Source organism: Poecile atricapillus, chromosome 17, assembly GCF_030490865.1.
Source record: "Poecile atricapillus isolate bPoeAtr1 chromosome 17, bPoeAtr1.hap1, whole genome shotgun sequence".
Lineage (NCBI taxonomy): Eukaryota > Metazoa > Chordata > Aves > Passeriformes > Paridae > Poecile > Poecile atricapillus.
The window spans coordinates 7,804,972-7,829,113 of NC_081265.1; the positions used below are offsets into that span (position 1 = coordinate 7,804,972).

Consider the following 24,142-nt stretch of genomic DNA (forward strand, 5'->3'; position numbering starts at 1 on the left):
AGTATATCCATATGTTCTTCTAATGCATTATTAAAATTCTAAAGATTAAGGACCAACAAAAACTTGATTTCTGAATATTTGAAGTAACCTATACTCTTTTTTCCAAGTATTTTTGAGAAAAAGTCTTCAGAAGACCAGACCACACCACAACTTGTCAGTCTTTCTAAGCTTCTGCTGTTGCTTGTTCTTTCCCTGACCAGTTTTCAAACTCTTACTGCTGTTCCTGCCAGCTCAAAGTTCTGTAAAATAACACAAACCCAGGAACAGCAGACACAGTATAGCATTCAGAGGGGCAGACTGACTTGATTTAAATAATGGATAACAAAACAAATCTTTATTCACCTTTAGACTTACACATCCCTGCCTTTCCTCCTGACACCAACACGTGCTGTGCAATTAGAGCCCAATTTCCCCATCACAGCACAGGGAGGGTTGGAAAGGACTGAGAGGGACACAGTCCTGTAGCTTCTGCTCCAGTAAATGATGCTGTGACTGTGTTGCCCTAATGCTTTAATGCTGATTGCAGAGAACAATAATTGGTCTGATAAAGCCCAAGATGCAAAGGTCTTGTGAATTTTCATAAAACTAGACTTGGCAGGTTTAAGTTTATACTGGGTCAGTGCTTTAAGACATCAGGCTGGCACTGAGGAATTTTGTGAGTCCCAGAGCCAAATTTACCAGTTGCAAAATCACAGACTCGGTTACATACACACACACTCCCCAGATTGCCTCCATTTATCTAAATTGTTTAACTCAATTATTTCATATGGAATCATAACAATTTAAGTGAAAGGGCAACCACTCTCCCATCTTCTGGCAAATTGCAGCAACAAAAACAATTTGACAATGACAATGAGGACGTTAATGAGTGTAAAATGATGAGAGGAGAGGAGCAGGTCTGAGTCTGAGGGCTCAGAGCAGCCCAGCCTGTGATGGGGCACCCAACACAGGCACAGCACCACAGGCCAGGTGTTGCTGTGCCACTGCTTCTCACAGGAGTAACACAAACATTAAATGACACTGCAAAAACAAAAACAAACAAAAAAAAGGCAGCAAATAAAGCAGAAATGCATGGCAGATAAAGAAAAGCAAGCCACTCCTTTCTTTTCCTTTCACTGGAGGAAAACATCCCAAACAAGCCCTTTTTGTTTTGCATTCTGCAGCCTAACCTGGAGGCTGCACCTTCAGACAAGTGCAGGGTTTTCAGTGGATCAGCATTTTCTTATCTAATCCATCTATACAGCACAACACAATTTTATAATGGGACAAACTGCATATTTAGGTAGCTAGTCTGCAAGCAAAGTTTCCATGTTTTGCAAAAAGAAGCCTCAGAATTTAGAGTTCAGTGAAGAAAATGGGGTAATTATTTAGCTCACCTACACAGGGGAGCATCAGGCTTTGGCTTGACTATTAAAAGACACTGAGGAGCCCCAAACCCAACCCCCCAGAGCCATGCAAAAATAACCCCTTGGAGGTATTATTGAAGCTTTTTCTGAGCTGAAGATGTTTCACTTTTAACAGTGAATTCTTTAACACAAATTTCACATCAGCTCTTCCTGGAAGGGTCTGTTCCTGCTGAGGTCCTGGACAGTGTTCCTCCCCCAAAGATCTCGATGCCAGCATTGAGTGACACCAAAGGGATCAAATCCACTTTTCCTCAGCACAGTCCCAGGCACACCATCCACCACTCCCCACTGCAGAGCTGGCAGGAGAGCTGCACAGGGCTACAAACACGCTTCTGCCTGGGGCAGCACTCCTGGCAGCACTGGGAGAGCACTCCCTAGGCCTTTTCCTGGGAATGCAGAAGCTGTGGAAGCAGAAAGGCCGTACCTGCAATGCTAGGTGCAGATGCAATGCTGCTGAAAGAGCTACTGTAGCCGGAGGCACTAAGCGGCCAGGCACTCGATGAAGGCAGCGTGGCATTCTGAGATGATGTTGGGGATGACCCTGCAGAACCAGCAGAGAAGCAACTAAGAAAGATGGGCATAATGATGTTTGGTGTGACATAAGCAAATCTATTATGTGCAGATACAAACCATGCAAGGCATTCTCCTGAATTAGCCTGGTCTCTGGAGTCTAGGAATGAAATGTTACTGGAGGCGTGATAGAGTGAGGCAGAAGTCTTTAGAAGGAAAGAGAAGAAAGCTGGCACAGGAACAACTGTAGTGCAGAAGGTAAATCCTGCATTCCCTTTAAGATACATGACTCAAAAAGTCAGTGTTAAAGTGTTTAGTCTCAGAGGAACAGGCTTCACTTATAAAGGTCCTCTGCCAGCTGACTTAGGCAATGGCAACTGATGAGCAGAGATGTGTATGATAAACTAACCTCTTACCACGGGTGATCTGTCCTAAATTACTCAAGGTAAACACTTCCCCTATACCCTAGTGCCCACAAGTATCTTTATATTTTCACAGACTTTCAGTAAAAGCAAAGATGTATTTCAGCAATCTTCTCTCAAACTGATAACGTAAATGAAATAGCACAAAACCACCTCAGTAAATCATTTACAATCTGAGCAGCTATCTAAGCATATGTACAATTTCCTTACTGGCAGCAAATGAAAGAAACTGAACATAAAATCAAAAATCCTCCTTGCAAAGACTAGGAGAGCTGGAATTATTCTCTCTAGACACCAACAAAATCAAGTGTGTATCCTGGGTGACTTATCATTCCTGACACACAGAGATGGGCTGTGATTCTGAAACATCTTTAACTGACTAATAAAAATAGGTGAGCTCTGTAGCAGAGAGGACTGTGTTGAGGTAGAAGGGAGGATATAAAAGGACAATCTCATCCCACACAGCTCAATAAAACACGCAGGCTTTGTTTTCAGCTGGAACAGGAACCAACCAAACTTCACCTTAACCAGACTCCCTGTGCTCCAAGGGACACCAACACAGACATCAGGTGCAAGCAACAGAACTCTGGATCAGGCCCTGTCTGGAAATAATCTATTCCCCAGGCAGGAACTATGGAATTATAGCAGATTCAAAGGCCCACAGAGCTGAAAATGGTCCTGATTGCTCGTGGCTGCAATTCTCAGCTCATAGAAGCTGACCCTCCAAAGCTTCATTAGCAAACAGGGCAAAGCAAAAATCGACCCAAAAGGTGAAGTTTTGCCTGTTTTTAAGTGCACAGGGCAAGGACAGCACATTCCACAGCCTGCCCCTCTAACTGGGGAGCAGCTCTGTCAGCACAAGCTCTGTGCTTCAGGCTGCAGTTATACAAGCATAAAGAAACAGATTCTGCAACTGTAGATTTTATTAAAATTCTATTATTACCAAGCTAAAAAGCTAATGAGGAAAGAAGCACACACTGACCCCCACAGGCACTGCTCTTCAGAAGGTCTGACCTCTTGAGGGCCTGTTTACCTCTGCAAAGACTCTACTGATCCTCTCTAAGGAGAGGAGTTATTTCTTCATTCCATAGGCAGGTTATGCACCAACAGAGCTAATGTTCCCTTCTCTAAAGCAGCAATACCTGCAGTGGTTATCATCTGATTTTACAGGTACAGCTCTGGAGGTTTAGGCTTCTGGCCTGAGGAGTATTTCTTGGATGCACTGTATCTGAAGTGTCACTGAATTACATCCTACAGCTTTTCTTTTGCTAACTCCAAACCTGCCCAATCCCTTGGAAGCACTCTGGAGTCATCAGAAGTTAATTCAACCTTACTGTTACCCAAATACTTTATGTTTCAGCTGAAAGAAACGCTGCTTCCTGTTAGAAGACAACCAAAATCACCGCTGGCAATCAACACTCCGGAATCCTTTCCCTCATGTTTCACATCCCTTGCCTGAGGTAACAAGCCCAGAGCTGGACCCACACTTCAAGGATAGCCCTGATTTACAATCTGTGTTGGCATCACAGATGAAACTGTTAAAACAAACCCCACATTTTTCCTCCTGACAGCTCCTTCTGGACAGCCTGATGATGCTATTCCTGTGCCAGCTGCAGAGCTCTGACAGAGTGCAGATAACTTGGCTGTTTGGGCACTCAGATCACAATTAACCAAGCCACCTTTCCCTTGATCAACTTCCAGCACATGTAGCTAACAAGTAGCCCAGTCACAATGCTTTCTTGTTTTAGAGAATTCCCTTTTTATTCTGAAGTAAGCACTGCCAAGACAAAAGGAATGGAAATAGCATTGGGAAATACTAGTTTACTAGTCAATTCCCATTTTTTTTCTTTTATGGTTTGGGAGATAAAGCAGTTCTAATTTATTTTGCTCATTGATCTTCTAACAAAGCTACAATTAATTAGTGCACCTGAAGCCTGCTGTCTCAGCAGCAACTGTGGAACTTTTGCATTGAGTCTTCTGAGAATTTCACAAAGTGTATGGAGAAGGGTGGGCAGAGAGCAAAATCTTGTTCAAAGCCATTTGATACAAGTTAGAAAAACTTCCAGTGACCACAGAAGTTTAAATTACATCTCACAGCCTTTTCCAATATAAAAATATTTACATTCCCATGGAAAACAGAGAAACTTCTTGATCCCTTCCTTTAAAACAATTACTTCTGAATATTTAGCGACAGTTCTGAGCAGAAGCGTTATTAAATTAGGAGCACATGCAAAAAATGTTATATCTGTAACAAATGAAGCCAACCCTTTCTTGGAAGGGAAAAGAAAGCTTGCACAGATGTGGAAGCAGTTTGTGTGTTTACCTCCACTCTTGAGCAGATAGCGATTCACATCCTGTATCGTGGTGTTTATGGTAGGCCCAGTTGGAACACTGCCAGGAGTAACATCAGGGTCATTTTCAGGATCAATATTCTGCAGTCCTTTCCATGGCACTCCTGGGTGAAACTCTGTTTCAAACACAATAAAAAGGGAAGTGTGTGAAGTCGTAATTCTCCAAATCTCCTGCGCATCAGGACTCATCAAACCCACCCAACAACGTGTTTTAGGGACATCAGTCCAACAGCAAGGGTTGGATTGTGTTACCTGGTGGCCAGTTTATGCTGGAGCCATTGGAAATCTTATCACTATCGGATTTGGCACGTGACCAGCTGTGAGGAACAGCTACGGGTGGGCTGGCAGGAGACTCACTGTTCTGGATCAGATCATAGCGGCCGTAGGAGTCATCGAGGGAGGACTTTCCCGGAGGACCAATACTCAAACCTCCAGGGATAGCACCTGCAAGGAGTGAAATGGGCGTTTGGGTATGGAATTTCATCAGGATATATTTTGTTCTTGTATTTTTTTTTTCTTTCTGTATTACAAAGATGAAAAGAAAACTAAAATGCAAACACAGTAAACCAAGCTTAACTGCATCTGAAGCCTCAGCAGGGATTACAGCTGAGACACACTCTGCTGGTACAATCTAGACACTCAAGTTAAAGAATTCTGCATTAAATTCCTGCCAAAAGGAGACTAAGTAATTCAAATCATCACACTGATGGTAAATAGGAACTTGCTGAGACAGCATACCAAGGAACATCCCTGATCTCATCCTTCCCTAGTTCAGTGGTGACAGGATGGATGATTTGAAATGGCTGTTCTCATGTTCCTACAAACTATCAAACAACAATTTGGCATCAGCAGTGCAGCTACTTGCAGAATAAAAAACTGCTGTAGAAGAAATAATTCATGCTGCTCATAATAAAATCCAGGATATAATGAAGTTAACAGAGCCCCATGTTCTAAGAGAAAAAATTTGGTACAGGAAATAAAAGAGTAACTGGCTCAGGATACTGGGGATGTTAAGGATAAAGGTGTTCAAACAAACGAGCAATTACTTCTGGAAAAGTAAGAAGTCTGTGTCCCTGACTCTAGGCTGAGTAACTATGTAATCTATCATACTTTGTTCAGGGAAAGGTTGATGATACTGGAAAAACTGTGGGAGAAAACCAATGTAAAATTTTTTTGGATTGAAGGTAAGCAGGTCTGGAATAAGGGGAGGATCGTGGGACTTGTTTTGCCAACACTTAAGGCTTGTTTTACTTGAACTCCATGATCCCAGCAACGAAATTCAGCACATGAAAAGAAACATTCCTCTGCTGCATGCAGGGAGTGACAGCTGCAAGCCCTTCACTGCAGAAATCATCTATAAATAAAATCTCACGGGCTCAGAGGAGCTCGGTACCAACCACTTGTGAGCACTCACACAAAAAGGGAACATGAGGGAAATAATTCCAATTGCACTGTGGCTGGAATCACCAAAAGCCAGGCTGGCAGGGGTGCCAGGGGACATTACCGTGCTTGCTGGAGTTCTGGTCAAGAGAAGAAGCAGCACTAGACAGATTATCCATTGAGTTGGGGTGTGTCCACTGAGGAAGGCGAGACTGGGACTGAGAAGTGTCCTTCACTGACAAACCACCAGTAATGTCCATGTTATTTACATTCATGTTCGGGTTCAGTCCAGCTGGGAGAAGGAAAGAGATCCTTAGATATCCATCATAAACTGAGGGATTGAAAAGCTGTGTTTGAAATCCAGCTGCAGAAATTACTCAACATTGATTTTCAGATTTCTGTATGCATGTGCCACATTTTCAATGCACATTTTCAAATACTTTTGCTTTTATGAAACACCAATAGAACTCCCATGAATTCAGAAAAAGCTAAAACCTTGCTAAAAAGTGGGGGAAACAAGATATAGGGATAACATTTTAATGCTGTCAGTGCCTCTGCTTGCAGTCTCTTCACTTGTCTCATTACAATGCACTGGAATGTTGTGTTTAAACTAGTTTGCACCATTCTATGGCTAAGCTAAAATATTCCTAATGTCTCCCCAGCACCCCCCACAATCTCTGCCACTTCATTTTGCTAAAAATCTCCCCCAAAAGGAACCAATTAAAGGTGAGACAAACAGCTGCTGTTCATCAGAGCAGGTTCTGCACTAACTGGGCTTCCATTTTGTATACACAGAGCAAAATCACTCAGACTGTTACTTAGGGAATAATTTTGACATGCTTCTGTGACATGAATCTGGGTCTTTTTTGATATATAATCCTGAATGTTAGCAGATCACAGAAAGCTGAGATATCTTAAGAACCTCTCAGACTTAGGCCTTTAATTCACAATTTTTTTTGCCTTCTGATGCTCCCAGCCACAACAGCTCACCACAGCAGTCAGAATTACCTTCTTAACTGCTGCATGGCAGATAAAGCTTGGCAATTCTATTGTACCCAGCATAAAGAGAGTCACAAAGAGATTAAATTAATTCCTTTATGTCATAAAAGAAGTCTGTAGCATACATCAAACAATCACACAGCAAACAGGTCTGAAAGGTTGCTCTGTTCACTCTGTATCCAGGCCCAATCAATTATTTTGACTTCAATCATATTTGACAGATCTATGTCTAACCTACCACAAAATGCTAGTGAAGATGATTTCAGGAACTTCCTAGACAATTTATTCCAGTACTCTACCCTGCTTAAACCAAGTGATCCTTAATGTCTAACTAGATCTCCTTTTATGCAACTTAAGTTTATTACCTCTTGCATTAGGAAATGAAAGAAAATGTCTTCCTAGCTCTCCTTTACATTTTTGAATATTCTTGAATGTCTCTTAAATCTTCTCTTTAGACTACTGAGCAGAGGATTTCATTTTTTCCTGAACACTTGTGTTTTTGAAATGTGTAATCACCTCCACTACACTTCAAATTGACCCACAAATTCCTTGAAATACATTGACCAAAACTGATGCCTCATCAGTGCTGATTACAGCAGAAAGATGACCATGCACAACTTTTTCCCAGATGATATTCCTGTTTATCAACATGACATTTGTGTATAGCAACATATGTAAGTAGTTAATTAATAAATCTTCTGTTTGGATGTTTGTAGGCAGAACACAGGTGAGCAGATAACAGCCACCACATAGGCATGGCTTTATTTGTCATTTCAGTGCTATTTTATCTATGTCTCTCTATACATAGATTTATATCTGTATTTGTTGCACTGTGGAGCACAATACTGAGATGTGAATTAAGGAGATGGAGTCCCTGGTGGAGCTGCTGTAGGAGGACACTCACCAAGAGGGTAAGGAGCAAAGGTGTTCGGTGAAGACTGTTGCTCTTTGGTCTGCAGGTCAGGAAGGCCGGGAGCCTGGGGATGGGGTGAAAAGCTATCCATGGCTGATTTGCCTGCAGAGGGGTGCAAAGATAGATGTGGAGGGGGAGGCTGCTGCTTCATAAGCAGGGCCTGGGCCAGCTGGCGCTGGTGCTGCTGGATCTGCTGCTGCATGTTATTGATTGTACGTGCAACCTGCAGGGAGAGAGCCAACAAACAACTGTCAGTGCTCAATCCACAAAAACACTGCATTTCTCTGCCTTTCTCTACAGTGAAATAACACCCTGCACCTCCCTACAAATAAAAACTGGGCATAAAGGGCTGAAGAGCTTTCCTCCAGCAAGGCTGTGGATCAGCTTTATCACTCAGCACCTTCCCTGTCCAGCACCCAAGGCACGCACTGCACTCCTGATTTAAGGATTTTAGCTGCTTTGGTGTAATGTCACTGAGCCTCTCTGAGCTACTGAAACCAAACCCTAAAGCAGAGATTGAGCTGGCAGGGACACCTACTTGCTGCTCCTGTTGTCTCATGGGTCCGGAAACGTTACGCTGAGCCTGTAACATCTGCTGCTGGATTTGTAAACGTTGGTACGCCTGCGGGGACAGGGACAGGTCACACACAGCACACACAGCACCCCCTTCAACTGCTCTGCTGCACCACAGCACAGAAAATGTTCTGCAGTGTTCTGAAAACACTCCACGAAGCAACAGTAATAATCCTGTCACGAATGTATTTTATAATATATTTATTTGAGTGTTCATTAAAAAATAAAAAATACTAAGTCCACATGGCAAAAAGTCATTGAAGGTAGGAGCCTTTGGTTCCTAATGACCAAAATTCCTTCAATGACCTGAAATGGTCATTCAAGATAGGAACCCACTTTTTTTCTGAAATAACTGTAACACAAAGCAAGAATTAAAATACAAGTTTATAATATTATACAAATAGTATAAATAACAATTGCTATTTTTGGTTTGGCCATTTTGAGTTCTGCCAGCACTTTGCAGCTAAATCACTTGTGCTGCTTTACTCGTGAAGAAAATCTAGTTTTCAAGTAGCTGTCCAGGCAGCAAATTTTTTTAAGGTAAGAAACACATGAATTCAAAATCCAAAGGAATGTTATACAGGTATTTTTCAAGTAGCTGGGTACTGTTCAGTTATTATGAGACTAATGTTGTGCTCCTCAAAACTAGAGAAAATAATCAGAAATGAGCAATAATATCAAAAACTGCTACTAATAAAAGAGTTTGACTAGCACACTGAGACGAGCAACCGAACTAGTCTGTCATCTGTAATTTTATGTTTACCCCTGGCCAATACTGAGTTCACAGTATCTCTTTTTAAAATATTCTTAAAATCCAATTAAGCATTTTCATATGCATTAAAAATATTGATGTAAAATCTGCAAACACAGCAGAAGCACACAGAAGTAATCATCTTATCACATGATGTGTTTAATATACACTCCATTAATTAAAACAAATTAACCCTATACTTTATTTTTACAGTGAGGCAAGTGAAGAAGTTCTGTAGGTAACTCAGGTGACCAGCACTGCCAAGATTTCTCTCGTTATGTTGTGACACATGTGTTCAGTTTAATCTTCCTACTGACATGTAACACAGCCAGTGCTGTTTGAGAACACACTGTGTTATTCATACCAGTAGGAAGACAACTGACTTTTAGTTCCACTGATCAGCTGTAAAGGATAATTATTCCACAAATGACTATTTATAAAGCCTGAGGCAAAAAAAAGACTGTGTTTCTTTAAAAAGAAACTCCACCAAAGAAATCAGCAGCTGATTGTTTTGAAGATCTGTCATGTAATTTAAAAATTTAGTCATTCTCCTATTTTATCTTCATGCCTTCAATTCTGATTTAGAGCTTATCTGTCATGTCTTTAAACTTACCAGCTGCAGCTGATAGAGCTGGTTCAACATCGTCATATGCTGAGGATTATTAATTGGCGAGGTTAACTGTGCAGGGCTGAGACCAATGTTTTTTGCTGCAAACTGCAAAAGCTGTGCTTGAACCTAAAGAAGAGAAGAGTGTTAAACATTTTACATTTATTTTTAACAGTGGCAACTGTGTGAGTTATTAATACAGTCACATCAGCCAGAAAATGTTACTACTACCAGAAGTAATACCTTGAACTATCAAAAAAATTAGCAAGAGGCTCTAATACAATCACAATAACCATTATCAAGTGTTCATTTATAAAAAAAAGAGATGAGAAAAGCTCCTCAGAAACACCACTGTGCAAAAAGAAACACTAGAACAAGGTAATTATATGATATACATGTGAGAACACCTCAGCCATGCCACATCCTCCTGCCTAGGGACAAACACCACTGACACGGCCAGGCAGTAGTGGCTGCAAAGCCTCAGGAGCATGACAGAGCACATGGGAAGAGTTCCAGGGAAAGGGAAAACGTATGAGTGAGGTGTTGTCTGACCTGAGGGGATAGAAACTGAGGCACTTGAGCACGAAGACTAGGCTGGGATGAATTAAGAGGTTGCACTGGCGGTTGCTGCGGCTGTTGCATGGTCCTGGCTTGTGCTGCTCCGCTATTGCCAAACATACCCAGATTGCCACTCGGTATCTGCAGCAGGAAAACAGTGACACAGGCACTTAATGCCACCACTCAGCACATAACCTGGCTGTTACTTGGCTGTGCAGGCTTTATTCTTAGTGATTATAACAGGCACAAATCAAGACACCAGCACATACAAACTGTATTGAAAACCAGGTTTAGAATGCGGCAGGGCAAAGATTGCTGTGTACCCAACACCTCAAAGCCCCAAAATTTGGTACAGATGCCTGAACAAAAGGCAGCTGAAGATGCCTTTTATAAGGATGCAGAACCCTGGAGGGTCACAAGATGAACAATCAAAAGTACTTGCTCAAAATGTTCGTATTTATATAGCAAGGGACAGGAGAATGGAGGCATTAAACCCACAGTAACCCCATTCTCCAGCTGGCTAAGCAGTTTTTTTACTTAGACATTTTACAAAGCTACTGATAATGGACATGCTATTAGTGGAGACTGCTTTGGAAAGATGTGTTTAATGGGCTGTAAGTGTTGGACAAGTATTGCTCAAAGAAAACTGACTTTAAAAGAATATATGTAATACAGAGCCACAATAGAATGACAAAAATTTTCTGTGCTGTCATTTTGTATCTTGGGACTTCAGCTTGATGGCAAAAATAACTTTGTCATAATCAACAGTACTTTATGGCTTCTCACTTTCATGGTGGTTTATCAGTTTCCCCCTTCAGCTCCTCTCCTTTTCTTTCCCTCTCAGCCTGTTCTACCCAGGGGCCAAAACACCCCCTTAACTCAATGCTCCACCTGACCCAGGTGCTGGAAGCTAAATTTCTCTCTTGCCACCCATTAAAACTATGAGATGCCTTGACACTTGGAGCAGGAATAAAAAAGCCCCCAACACTTCTCCCCCATCTCATCACAGAATAATTATACCAGCCAGGAAAAATGAATGAGAGCAGTCTCACTGCCTTACAGTCTGTGACAATTAGCAATGCCTCAAAAAATGAGATTTCCCATCAGTGAAGGCAGAGCCACACTGGGGTTCAGGGGTATAAATCCACAACACTACAGTCTCTTCTGGATGGATAAGTGTCATCAACAGGTAATTACAACTATACAGTTCTGTTATGTCCTGTAAGGTGAAATGTTTACACAGCAGGTAAACACTTCTGGTATTTCACATGAACGAAGCTGCTGCACTTCCAGTTAAAATCCATTTTTCCAGGGGAAGAGGCTGACAGGCACTAGCAGCTACAGCAAGAGAGCCGAAATTCCCCTGGGGATCTCCCCCAACAGCCTTACCTGTCTAGAAGAATTCAAGTTTTGCATGCCCAGCCCTGAGGCAATCCCGCCCAGGGTCTGATTAGGGAGTGCACTGTTTGAAAGGGGGAGCTTCAGGCTTGGTGAAGGCAAAAATGGTGAAGTAGTGGGCTCTTCCACTAGGCCGCCATCCTGATTGGAGAAAGAAAGGGTGAGCTGTGTGCGGTGCCAGGAGCCCACAGCGCACAAAACAGTGTCCCATGGAGACAGAGAAGGGTGTGGATGAATAAAAAGAGATATATAAAAAAAAGGGATGAATAACAGGAATGGAAAGTATGGAGTGAAGGGAGAAGAAAGAGAGAAACAGGATTAAGGTACTGTTTTTTATAACTTTTTTGCATTTAATCCCCAAATGCTCAATCACCCTCACCCACCTTTCCAGAGGAAAGGAAGAATTTTAGCAGCTGATTGCAGAGCTATTATGTGGCCATGGCCTCCTCCCCACTTAGGTTCTCTCCTTTCTTCTCCACCAGACTGAAAGGTGGAAGGGGGAGAGGCCCAGCACATTTTAGGGGAGCCCTCTGTCTGTCTGGAAAACTCCAGCAGCAGAGCACAGACATAAACCAGCACTTTAACAACCCCAAAATTTGGGAAAGGCCACATCAGCTTATTTGACAGCAGTCTGGATTTGGTTCCACATCATAGCTCTGCTCTTAAAAAAGCATTTTTGCATTAATCCCCTTTCCTAACTGAGACACACGAACCTCTTTTAATATTCACATAGCGCTGAGTTATTAATACCCCACTCTGAAACATTACACTGCAAGGCAGCCAACGAACACAAACCATCAAACCAGTCATGACAATATCGGCTGGGCAGCCTTCCTGAACATCCCCAGGAGGAGGCAGATTTTAGCAAGGCAGGAGGAGCCTCTGGTGCTAACTGGGCTGTGAGGAACCACGGCTGAGCGTGGATCCGAGGCACAGGAGGCAGCCCCCGCGGGGGGCAAACAGCAAGGCAGAAAATAAAATAAATTAGAGAGCCCCAATCAAACAGGTAGATCTCTGCTCGTGTTTCAGTGGGGCACTGAGTTCTATCTCAAACTGTGCTTTGATGTCTGGGAAGCCTGCGGTAAGCATGATCAAATAACACTGTGTACAAAGTAGGGCTCCAAAAAAACAGGCAGAGAGAAAAAGCTTTAATTTGCAATGTGCTGGGCTGGTGTTTTTCAGGCACTAGGTTCACTGCAAGGAAAGGCTTTTTAAAAACATGAGAAGCTAGGTTATTTTATCCAATAAATCCAGAAGACTGTGAGATACTGGTGAACCTCCTTTGTTCAAAAAGCAGCCCAGTCTGCTTACCACATACCCAAACAGATGACCTAATGCAGCAAGCATGCTCAGTGAATTATATGTTTTAAGGTAATCCTGAAAAACGCATTTTCTACAGCTCTCCTTTGATGCAAAGGAAAAGTTTCTTTACTATCAGGCAAAGTGACACTTGACATCCTATCTGACTATCCTGAGGGGGACACTGACATTTTCTAATGATATCCCCAAGGCCTTTCAGCTCGAGATATTTTACATTCTACTGGACATCAGTCACACTCCACAAACAACTGCAGCTTGCATGACAGTAACAGGTTCAAGGATTTCTCTTTAGATCACAGACATATGTTTACAATTCTACCCTTCCCCCTTTCAAAGTGAAAATAATTTCAAGCTTGGTGCTCGCTCTCCCCTTCAGATGCCATTGTTCCCCATGTGAACAGACCTACTGACCATGAGAGACCCTCCTTGGCCCCAGATTTATTCAAGTCTTGCCTTACTGACATTATTTTTTCTCAATTTGGAAATTGGCAGCGCCAGGAATGGTGGAGGACAAGCTGCACTGGAGACTCAGGCATTTAATTTCCAGACTCCTTTACAAGTGTGTTCCTTGGCTGAATTGCAGCAGATGGCTTTGTGTAAGTTTATAACACTTTGTTCATATTCACCTGGTTCTATTTTATTTAATTTGAACTTCTTGTATTGTGCTGCACAAATCTGTGCTCTATAACTGAACTAAAATCAATTCATTTAACACAAAGTATTTTAGTTGGTCAAATTAAAGCACCCTTTAGCAATTTTCAAGCCAGACTAGAGGATAATTTTACTGCTTACAGTGGTTTCCAACCCATTATTTCTCAGGATCCTTTATATAATAATTGTTTCCTGAAGAACAATCTTTTCTACCTAACCTTTCCTCTTCAGTGATTTTCTTACAAATTTATGCTACACTTCTTCCTCAGGCTACTCAATTAAAAATTGAATCATCACATTAATGCTCAGTTCAGCACTGCTTTCAACTTTTTTGAAGGGACTTGACACACCCACAAAATCCTACTGGTATAGAGCCAAACTCTATACTTGGGAAAAAAAATCTCTTCTCTAGTCTTATTTCTGGTATTTGAAGGATGCCTCCAGGAAAGTCTGACGTGTTTTTCTTACAAATCTGATGGCTCCAGAAGACACCAAGTAACATTTTCAGGCAAACCTGACACCTAAGCACAGCACACATCCCACTGAGAGTGAGATGTGGTTGAGATCAGGTATCAGGGCTTCATCTTTATTCACTCAAGGTCACTGGATTTTCTCCCTTGTCCTCTTAAGGTGCTACAGGTCAAGATAACATCCTGAGAAACAATAAATTAACAAAGCACTAAGTGCCAAAGATTGACTCGGTGTGACACGGAATAAAGAGCACCTGCGGCCAGCAGAGAAAGCAAACACTCAAAGGTGATGCTGAATTGCACAGACCACTCCTGATCCAGAGAGAACAGGGAGTTCAGTGGGTACAGAAGCAAATGTCAGGGCTGGAAATTTTTCCTCCTCAAATGTATAAAGTTAAAAAAAAATAGTAAGGTCTGGCTTTAGCTGTTTAGAGAAAAATGACAGAGTGTCAATGCAGGTGAGCTGAGAGAGTGGTAACAATGAGCACACCAACCCGAACTACAACTTCATCAAGAGGAACCTTGAAGAACTTATTGAAGACTCAGCAAAGCCAACAAAAGAATGATGACTTGACAGAGCAATAAGTCAAACAGGGAATGTTGGCTGGAGTGCTCTGTCCAGCTGTGTGGAGAGCTTGTTCCTCACTGAAGATGACCTAAGCAGAACCAAGACAGCTCCAGACTCATGTTCTGAAAACAATACCTCAAAGGGCAAAAAGGTTTTGGAGGAGTTGCTCTGCTAGCATGAGCTGGAAAGCTGGAAAGAATTTCTTTGGGGAAAAAAACCCCCGTGTTCTTAGAGTAGAAACTATATTTATTTAATTCACTTAGCAAGTTTCTCAACACTGTGATAGCTAACAAATACAGTGTGGGATTATTTCCTTTGTTAGAGCCAAGTCACTGTGACAGATTATGCCTAGACTGATAGATTTTACTTGCTGTATGAATATTAATGATTTTAGTACTCCCTTCTCAATAGTTGTGTTTAACATATGTTTCCAGAATTATGCATCATGCTGCACATAATGCACCTCTCTATCTGGCAAGAACTTTACTGCTGAAGATATTATTATCCAAGAAAAGGAAAGGCTAACTGGCATGCATACATCTTTTGTGGCCTTCAATTAACACATTTATTAAAGTCTGCCATGGCTAAGAATGAACTTTATATGGGAGGATATCATTACTGCCTCACACCCTGCCTGTACACAGCTCATGTGAAATGAATTGGTTTCAGCACAGTTTGTCAAAAGCATTCTGATTTCTGTGCTCAGAATCCTCCACTACCCATCTGTATGAACCTTTAAATATCCTGTGAAATACAGAATGACATCTGAGATTCTTCTTTACTTATCAATATTTTCAGGGGGATTCTTAGGTGACTTGGTAAGTTTCTGCAGGACTTTCTGTCAAGGCTTTAAATCTCATTTCCTACTGAAGATCTGGCTGCACTTTTCTGTATATTCTTTTCTTTAGACACTTTGAATCCTGGACACACCACAAGCTTCTGAAGCCTTTTCCTCAGTCATTAAACAGTGCTGGAAAATTTGTCATGTATGATCACAGAAAGGGAAGCTCATTGGAGAAGCTATTCATGACTGCACATGTCTGCTCTGAGACTTAACAAAAATATCTGAGCTCCTCCTTGCTGAACTTTTACTGAAATGTCTATGAAGCTCAAATTTAAAATAAGAAAAATTAAGAGCCTAATGTTTGGAAGATTTTAGCCTTGGTCCTGCCTGATTGTGGATTTGGGCAAGTATCACTGACTGGACTCTCACAGAGTGGCTTAATTTTTTTGCTCTTTTTTTCATTTCTAGTTCCACTGTGTTACTGATTCCCTAGCAAGTTTTCAAGTGTAAAACTGGGGATGATCATTCTTTATTTCTATGTGAGAATCAAATAATTGATCCTTTCCACAAGGACTGAATTCCCCACCAGATTGAAAAAAGACAAGAAAAAGAATAAAGCCATATCTATCACATTTCTTGCCATGCTAAGCAGATAGTGAAAATCCTAAGTATTTCTACACTGTGCACACTCTGAGTCATGCAGAACGTTTCTGTTGCTGAACTTACCTTGTCAAGGAAGGTGGGGCGGTCCATGGAAGACTCTTTGGAGATTGGTGGTGGGCGGCAGCCAAGGGGTTTGGTGACCATTCCATTATAGTCGGTCACTCCCATTCCACGCTTGTCCATTTCCACCTTCTTTTCCAGCAGAGCACCTGCACAGAAAGGGGAAATACATTGGAAAAGGTGAAGCAGAGAGAGCAAAGTTGCCAACAGCAGTTCAGAGAAATACATCTTGCTTACAAAAGCAAGGCAAGAAAATAAGTATTATCCAATTGGTCTGAATATAAATAATCAAATGCTCAGAATCATGCAGAGTTCCTGTGTAGCTTTAAAGACAAAAAAGTTACTTACACAGATACTTACTCATGGCCTGATCGAGATTCATACTGTTGCTCTTCAAGGCCTCTTCCGCTGGCTCTCTCTGTCAAAAACAGGAATTGTGTCAAGAGGAAAAGTAATCACATTCATATGATTTCAAAGTAACCTGAGAAAACAGACACATCTCTTAAATACTGGGTTTAATGTTTACTCAGCGGCCTAAATAATGTCTGTGTGTGTTTTTTTTCTGCTTTCAGCAGTTCCCACAATTCAGGTATTTCAGTTTGACAAGGAAGCACCGGCTCTACAAGGTGAAACACACTGTTGTGTTTAAACATCTTCCTGTTTCCCATGAGCAACTCAAATATCACAATGACATGACTTTCTTTGAGAAACAACCCAGCTATACTCTCATTTCACCTGTTTAATAAAAAGAGGAATGGAAGGGCATTATTACTGCAGTTCAAAGTAATACCTGTTGTTATAAAACTACAAACTTCCAAATATTATAAATGTCGTCATGGAAAGTTTATCTCAGAGCACTCTACAGGTTTACAGCAGATTTCTGAAATCACAGTATGTGTTTAAATACAGGTCAAAGCTATTTCCCGGCCTGGACACTGAAGATGTTGGTGTAGCTACAGTCTGAAACAGCCACAGTCAGAAGTACAAGCTAAATGCTAAGGCACAGTGTGCTGGCTGAGCACTACTCACAGGGAAGCCCATGTCTGTGAGCTGTTTTATCAGACGGTTCATGATCCAGGCCTCATCCTGCTTGCTAGATGTCTTCATGCCCTTAGTAAATAAATGGGAGATTCCATTAATGGGCTGGTTGCCACATTCATTACAGTGAGATGTACATAAAAGAAATGGTAAGTGGTTTTTATTAATAACACATGCTACTGAAAGATGTATTAGTACATTAATTCAGAAAGTATTGAAGAACCCTCCGAGCAACGCGACTACGATTCTCTTCCCCCAAAAGTGTAAAATTTTATCTCAGCTGAATAGGTGTTCAGTGTACTATTTAGTATTTGATTTGCTGGCCACTGAATTAAAGCCACCTTTGAATTTACATATTTCATTTTAATCCTTGGCAGAAAAATATAACGAAATAAAGCTGAAATAGTACAACACTTCCTGAAAAACATTCCCAAAAACAAGTTTGCAACCTTGAAGTTAAGAATGTTACTCAGTGTATTTTCTTAAAAACAAACAAGAGCGTCTAGATAAACACCTTTAAAAGATCTCTGTGCAGCTTTTCTATCACAAAATCCTTAAGAAGTCTCTTCCTTTCAGTTCTCCAGAAAGTACCAAGGGACAAGCGCGGATTTGTTTTGGGCTGCGGACAGTACAAGAAACAACCATACTTGATCAAATCACCGGCCTAACTGTTGGCTAATGGAATAACAAACAAAGTGGCTAAATGCATTCCCAATTCCTTTAAGTTACAGCCTGGCCTTGTCCTGAAATAAAGACTGTGCAATGGAAAATTTCCTCACACAATTGTCTACGTTCTTGGTTGAATGCAGCATTAACACAAAGTTCGCTTTGTTCTCACACACACACACACCGTCCTCACAAATAGAAAACAGCTTTTTTTGTTAAACAACTCCATCACAAACTACTGTTTGCTTTTCCACCACCATGGGAAGTGTCTGAAAGCCCCCTTAACACCTTCTCCTCTTTCTGTTAATACATTATCATTTCTTTAGAATACATGGAAGCTTAGAGAAAACAAAGGCAACAACAAAACTCCCGAAGCATCTGACATGCCTAAATTCAAAGATCTCCCATTTTCCCCTGGAAACAAGGTAGGCTGTACTTGAACCACTGTAGTGGCAAGCTGTGTTTGTGTTCAGATGTCAGAGTTTTAATTTCAGGTGTAATGCACCAGCAAATTTGTGACAACTTATTCTACAAATGTTATGCTAATTCCACTCTTGCTGAAGAGTGTCATTATTTTTGTCTTACCTTTTGAAGTCCTTTCTTCGGGGCATTCCCCCAGGAATTACAGGAGGAGCTGCTCTCTTGTGAAGCAGTATTATTCCACATATCTCCTTCTTCATCTTCCCACTGACTAGTACTGAGATTCACTTCATCCCCACCACTGCCCCAGCCTTCTTGCATAGATTTTGAAGCTGGAAGGAAAGAAGAAGAAAAATCTTATTCAGTTTCTTGCAATTTTTTCAGAAATAGCCTTTTGTACCATATCCAATGTGTTAGCATGAGTATTTTCAAGAGATAAAGCAGCTCATCAAATAGCTTAATTGGCATTAAAATGATAAGAAGGTCTTCTTTGAAGCTAGCAAAAAAAAGAGAAAGTTCTCTAAATACTCAGAGAAGAAAACATCCAGCAAGTCCTGCTTTTCCCAGAACCAGTAAGATCTGTGGTCATGGCCACTCCACTCTCCTGGAAACAAGGAACCAAAGTATGATCACACACTTGTTAAGTGCTCCTTTGCTTTCAATGAATCTCACCATTTTACCTACCACATTCTTCCATGAACAAACCAAGTTTCAAAGTCATTCATGCTCAGAAACTCATTCCCATCTCAAAGAATGGAACCTGAAAGGAGCTCGTGGGCTGCAGGGAACGCTTCATATTCAGTGACGAGGTTGTGTCACCTCAGTCCATTTTATTCTGTTTACTCTGTTTAAAGCTGGGATTACTCATCTTAAGAGCTCTCACTCCTCTTTTTATATTTTCTGGGACTTCTAACTGCATCTCACTATGGTATTTTGCAGGAGTGAAACTCTAGGCAACCTCAATAGCCAAAAGAAGTCTCCAAAGCAATCACCATGGCTCTCAGGACATTCAGAGATGGAGGATATTATCAAATACCATGAGTTAGGAATCACAAAGCGGGGAGTTCAGGATGTTCCTGAACCTGGCAACCATTTTAATGGCTGAAGAAAACACCCACTCAGTTTAACCCAACATGAGGTTGTTATGATTAGTGGTTCTCAAGTGTTGCTTTTCCTACCAGAATCAATTCTATCTTGACTGTTTTCCACTGCTTCTCATCCCAATACAGGTTTTCTTTTAGACACCAAGGGTTTAAGTCCTAGTCATGTTCTTCTTCAGTTTCAGTTTCCTGTACCTCTGCTATGCTGCTTTCCAAACACACAAAAATACTCTCCTTTATATTTACAGATGGATGTGCTAAATTAATATTTTTGAATTAACTGGGTATTTGGATTAAGGTGGCCTTGTGACAGCTAACACAGCTTTGAGAATGAAACCACAGGGACAAGCTGTGACTGAAATGCACAGAAAAGCAGAAGTGGCAGAAGCAAACCCTTCCCCTGGCAGGACATTGGCAGCCCGTGTGTACCTGGTTTGCACAGTGCTGGGGCAGCAGCTGGAGCGTTTGTTCTTCCATAGGTCCCTGCTGGCTCGGCAGGATTCTCTCCCCACCCGGTGCCACTGCTGGGGGGCTTCCCCCACGCCGAAGTGCCATTATCAACTGCAGCAGAAGGGGAGGAGGGCTCTCCCCAGGAAGCTTCGCTCTTGGTGTGGACAGCAGGCATCTCTCCCCAGCCTGCTGGAGCAAGGCAAAGAGAACAGTGATGAGAGGAAAGGTTTCTTCATCAAATAATTCCAAAACATTTTAAATTTTACTCGAGTTTCTCAGGAAAGAGCATGAATCAGTAAGTACATACAGTGATTGGAGTTAAATGTGTTTTTAAAAAATTCCTTAAATTTGGTCTCAAGAGCTCTTTCTTAATTCAATGCTAATGCCAAGTTGTCAGCACAGAAAGAGGGTTTTTCTCCATAGCCAGAAGCAGCCAGGCTGCCAAGTGAGCACCACACGGGGCCCAGGGACAGCACTGCAGCGACCAGGACCCCAGTCTGAGCTGGGCCTTGCTTCACTGAAAGATTTTAACCTATTTTGATTCCTTTTCACTGTTTCCAGACTATAAAATCTCTTTTCTCATGCCCTGGCAGTAAGATGCTCTTTGATTGTTCCCACTTTGAGTGAAGATTATCTGTGCTGAATGTATTCCTTAAAGCTTTAATTACAGCTCATGGTTACCTCCTTATCCCTCATCACTGACCCTCTACATTATAACAAATACTATTTTAAGGGGAACTAATCAAAACTGCAATTAGGAACCATAATCAAACCACAGGGAATGGCAGGTAGAAGCCATTGTTTTCCTACAGAGTATTACATGAACTCACTGAAGACGTAAGCTACTCCAAAGAAACAGCCTTAGTCTGGCTTGGCTTGAATGTAATGCGCTTAAATCCACCTGACAGGATTTTAGCCCTGCAGCTGAACGTGGCAGAACAGCCACAGGGCTCCTGAGCCTACAGAGCAACACTGCCCAACACTGCAAAAGGGTAAACTCAATTTACAACCATCGCTACCAGAGATTTTCTGGAGAGAGGACTTGGATCACAGATGGAGTTCAAGGTACTTTGCAAACATGCACAAAGAGAGGCACAACAAGCAAGAGAACAAAATTCTCATAGACACCTGACACTAACCCATTTTTCTGTAATTGTAAAAAAATTACATTCCATTACGTGACAGCTGAGATCTCAACAAATATTGTAGAATTCAGTCTGCTTAAAACTTCAGCTGGTAATTAGGCTGCTAAATCAGGAACTTGTTCTCTTTTCATTGGAGATGAATGTTATTAAGATGAGTATTTTGGAAGTGCATGACCAGATGCTGCTTTGCTACAGCACTATTTCTTTTTTGCTCCACAATAGTATCTGTAAAAATACTCTGGAAAGGTTTCAAAAAGCAGGAACAACATTTTTCTCCACAAATTGACCAGAATTGATAGGCAATGGCAAGGGAGTATACCTTGAAATACATTAGAATAACCAAACTATAGGGTTCCACCGAGCACCAAGCCCTTGCAGACCTCACTGAGTTCCACAGAATTCCCATTACCAGAAACTGCAGCAACATCCATTGCCAATAACAACTCAAACAGTGCCTGGCAGAGAAAACAATCAAATAGATGGGCCCAGAGCTATGCACTGCTCCCTGTTCCTGCCTTACATTTTTATTTTAGGCTCTATTCCTCACAGCCACTGCACCTCTCTCAGACACTGATGTAAGTGCAGGTGACACAACCCAGGGCCAAACTCTCCATTGGTGTGTTGCAGCTTCACAAAACTCCTTCTCTGCCAGCAACAGGCACTGAATTTAAAGAAAGCTCCTGAAACAACCCAGAATGTCACTGTTTCATTCAAGTGATTTCCATTTTAAACAAAAATACCGTGCTTTAGGCTCGATCAACGTACCTTACATTTCTGGTTATTTTAAGGTGTGTAAAGAAGATAAACTGGCAGATCCACAGATGTACCTAAATGAACCTGTACTTAACATGACAGCTTCCTTGATGCTGCACCTGAAATGTTTATTTCAAGGTTCCTGCTTGTATCTTCAAGCCAACTTTATTTAGGAAGGCTTTATTTGAATTTCTGCCTCACTACTCAGGAGGCAACTGGCAGACAACTGCGTGTATTTAATCATATTGGCAGCTGAAAAAGATTAACTGCAGGCAAATGAAACAGAAAACAAAACATCTCCACAGCACAAACCAGACTGCAAAGCAGAGTACTAACATCTCCCTGACTTCATGTAACCTCTGCTGCAAACTCTACCTAATTGAATTTATGATATCATCCTTAAAACACAATTTATATATAAAAAAGCCAAAGTGTGCTACGTTATAGAATAAAAACCTCAAAAAAACCCTGGCTCCTCTGTTGCTCTTATAAATTCAACAACTTCAACTAAAAGCCACAGATGTGTAATGTCCAAATTATTTTAAGTGCTTTTAAATGCACTGAGCAGGAAATAATATGGGATTACAAATAATGGGGGAACCAGACTTTACTAATGGAAAATAATACAAGTACATAAAAGCAAACAAAATAAATCAACAAAAAGTTTTCCAAAACTATTTTATCTTAACAGATAAAATTAAGTGCAGGAAATTAATAAATTAATCCTGAAGGCTGTTGAAGAAAAAACCTGTGCACTGCAAAAACTACCTTGTCTGTAAATTCCAGCACTTCTCAATTGCAAACCTGCTTCCCATCTGTGCAAATACTGCTGACCCAAGGCTACTGTCTCTGTGCTATCTTTCTATGTCTCCAAATTATTCTGTTTTAGGATATTTAAAGTTACATTTTTGAAGAAATGATGCAAAACTCTCCATGGCTGTTGTGAAGGCAAACCAAGACCTTTGAGTGGTCTCAAAACCTGAACCTGCCACACATTTTCAAAAGTTCTGCTTCAAAAAAACTTCCTATTTTCTGATGAAAATAATATAGATTTAGGCTCTCCTGGTAAAAAGCTCCTTAAAACCCACCCAGATCTGCATTAATGTTATTTCACAACAGAACGTGCTCCATTTAAAGGCTTCTTTGGCAAGAAAGTGAGGTTTTAGTACTGAAGTTTTTAAACACTCTTAGAATTGCAAGAAATGAAAAGATCACAGTGAGTAATAAACATGGACACATTGGCAGAGCTTTGTTTTATAGAAATAAAAACATAATTAACATTGGGTCACAGCCAACAGGAAATCCTCAAGGGAAAGTGAAATGTTAACTAAGCTGTGGCAGGATGCAGTTGTTTTCCCTGAAAATAACCCTATAGCTATTTGGATGGCATAAACTGTTTTCCTTCAAGTTGTTGGTCCGTGATAAATACCAGAGCACATGAGCACAATACAGGCAAACCAAAATACTAGAACCTTATCTAGATAAAAAAGGAAGACATCAGGCAGAAAAGAGGTTGTTTACTAATTACACACTAGTTACTGTGGGTTTTATATATAAATTTAAGAGCCACCTACAACCCTTAATCTTTCAAATCCTCATTTTTTGAAAGGGATTCCAGCTCATCACTGAGCATTCAGAAAGCTCTAATTTGGGTTTCAGCAGTGACATCACCCTTGTGTGAAAATCGAGGGCAGCTCTCTCAGCATCACTTGGCTGCCCCCCAGGACCTGGCTGTGCATGGGCTGAGCACCCACCAGAGGGTTTTAGGTTTTCACATGAGCACCCTAAAGGAGCCCAAAGCTGAGCTGCTTTCAAATCCATTCTGATGGAAGTTCAAAGTAAGACAAACACTGTCGTGTGAGCTGCCACTTAATGGCACAGGATTGTAAAAGGAACAGAGATGTTTGGAGCTTTCAGAATTTAGACCCAGTTCAGGTTTTTAAAACTTAAGCTCCTCACTCTCTAGTAACCATAAAGACCTTAATTTGTGACCTAGAATCCCCACAGGGAAGCCTGTGTTATCTTCTGTTGTTTCTTTCCTCAGCTGGAGGATACTGGAACCCTGCCAGGCTCTCCTGATGTAATGAGAGCAGGAAAGCATCAAGCCCACTCCTCAGCACTTGGACGAAGGATCTGATGCTGTTTGGGATCCAAAAATCTCTTTTAATTGCTTCTGTCTGCAAAAC

At 41.3% G+C, this 24,142-nt stretch overlaps 1 protein-coding gene across 14 annotated transcripts in view; it reads right to left on the reverse strand.

Annotated features, from left to right (window-relative positions):
• The window catches only part of TNRC6C (trinucleotide repeat containing adaptor 6C), a 95,783-nt gene that overhangs the window by 5,192 nt on the left and 66,449 nt on the right, over window positions 1-24,142 (reverse strand). For 3 of the 14 annotated variants that reach the window (XM_058852140.1, XM_058852151.1, XM_058852153.1), the window contains 15 exons: window positions 20,038-20,247; window positions 18,674-18,840; window positions 17,937-18,041; window positions 17,414-17,494; window positions 16,733-16,802; window positions 16,388-16,533; window positions 11,860-12,033; window positions 10,465-10,611; window positions 9,919-10,041; window positions 8,520-8,603; window positions 7,973-8,204; window positions 6,194-6,361; window positions 4,942-5,133; window positions 4,662-4,805; window positions 1,831-1,947 (listed from right to left, as the gene is read on the reverse strand). In XM_058852140.1, the coding sequence (XP_058708123.1) occupies window positions 1,831-1,947; window positions 4,662-4,805; window positions 4,942-5,133; window positions 6,194-6,361; window positions 7,973-8,204; window positions 8,520-8,603; window positions 9,919-10,041; window positions 10,465-10,611; window positions 11,860-12,033; window positions 16,388-16,533; window positions 16,733-16,802; window positions 17,414-17,494; window positions 17,937-18,041; window positions 18,674-18,840; window positions 20,038-20,247 (2,160 nt within the window). The remainder of the gene's footprint in view (window positions 1-1,830; window positions 1,948-4,661; window positions 4,806-4,941; window positions 5,134-6,193; window positions 6,362-7,972; window positions 8,205-8,519; window positions 8,604-9,918; window positions 10,042-10,464; window positions 10,612-11,859; window positions 12,034-16,387; window positions 16,534-16,732; window positions 16,803-17,413; window positions 17,495-17,936; window positions 18,042-18,673; window positions 18,841-20,037; window positions 20,248-24,142) is intronic. The other 11 variants (XM_058852142.1, XM_058852152.1, XM_058852141.1 and 8 more) reach the window with 10 other exon arrangements.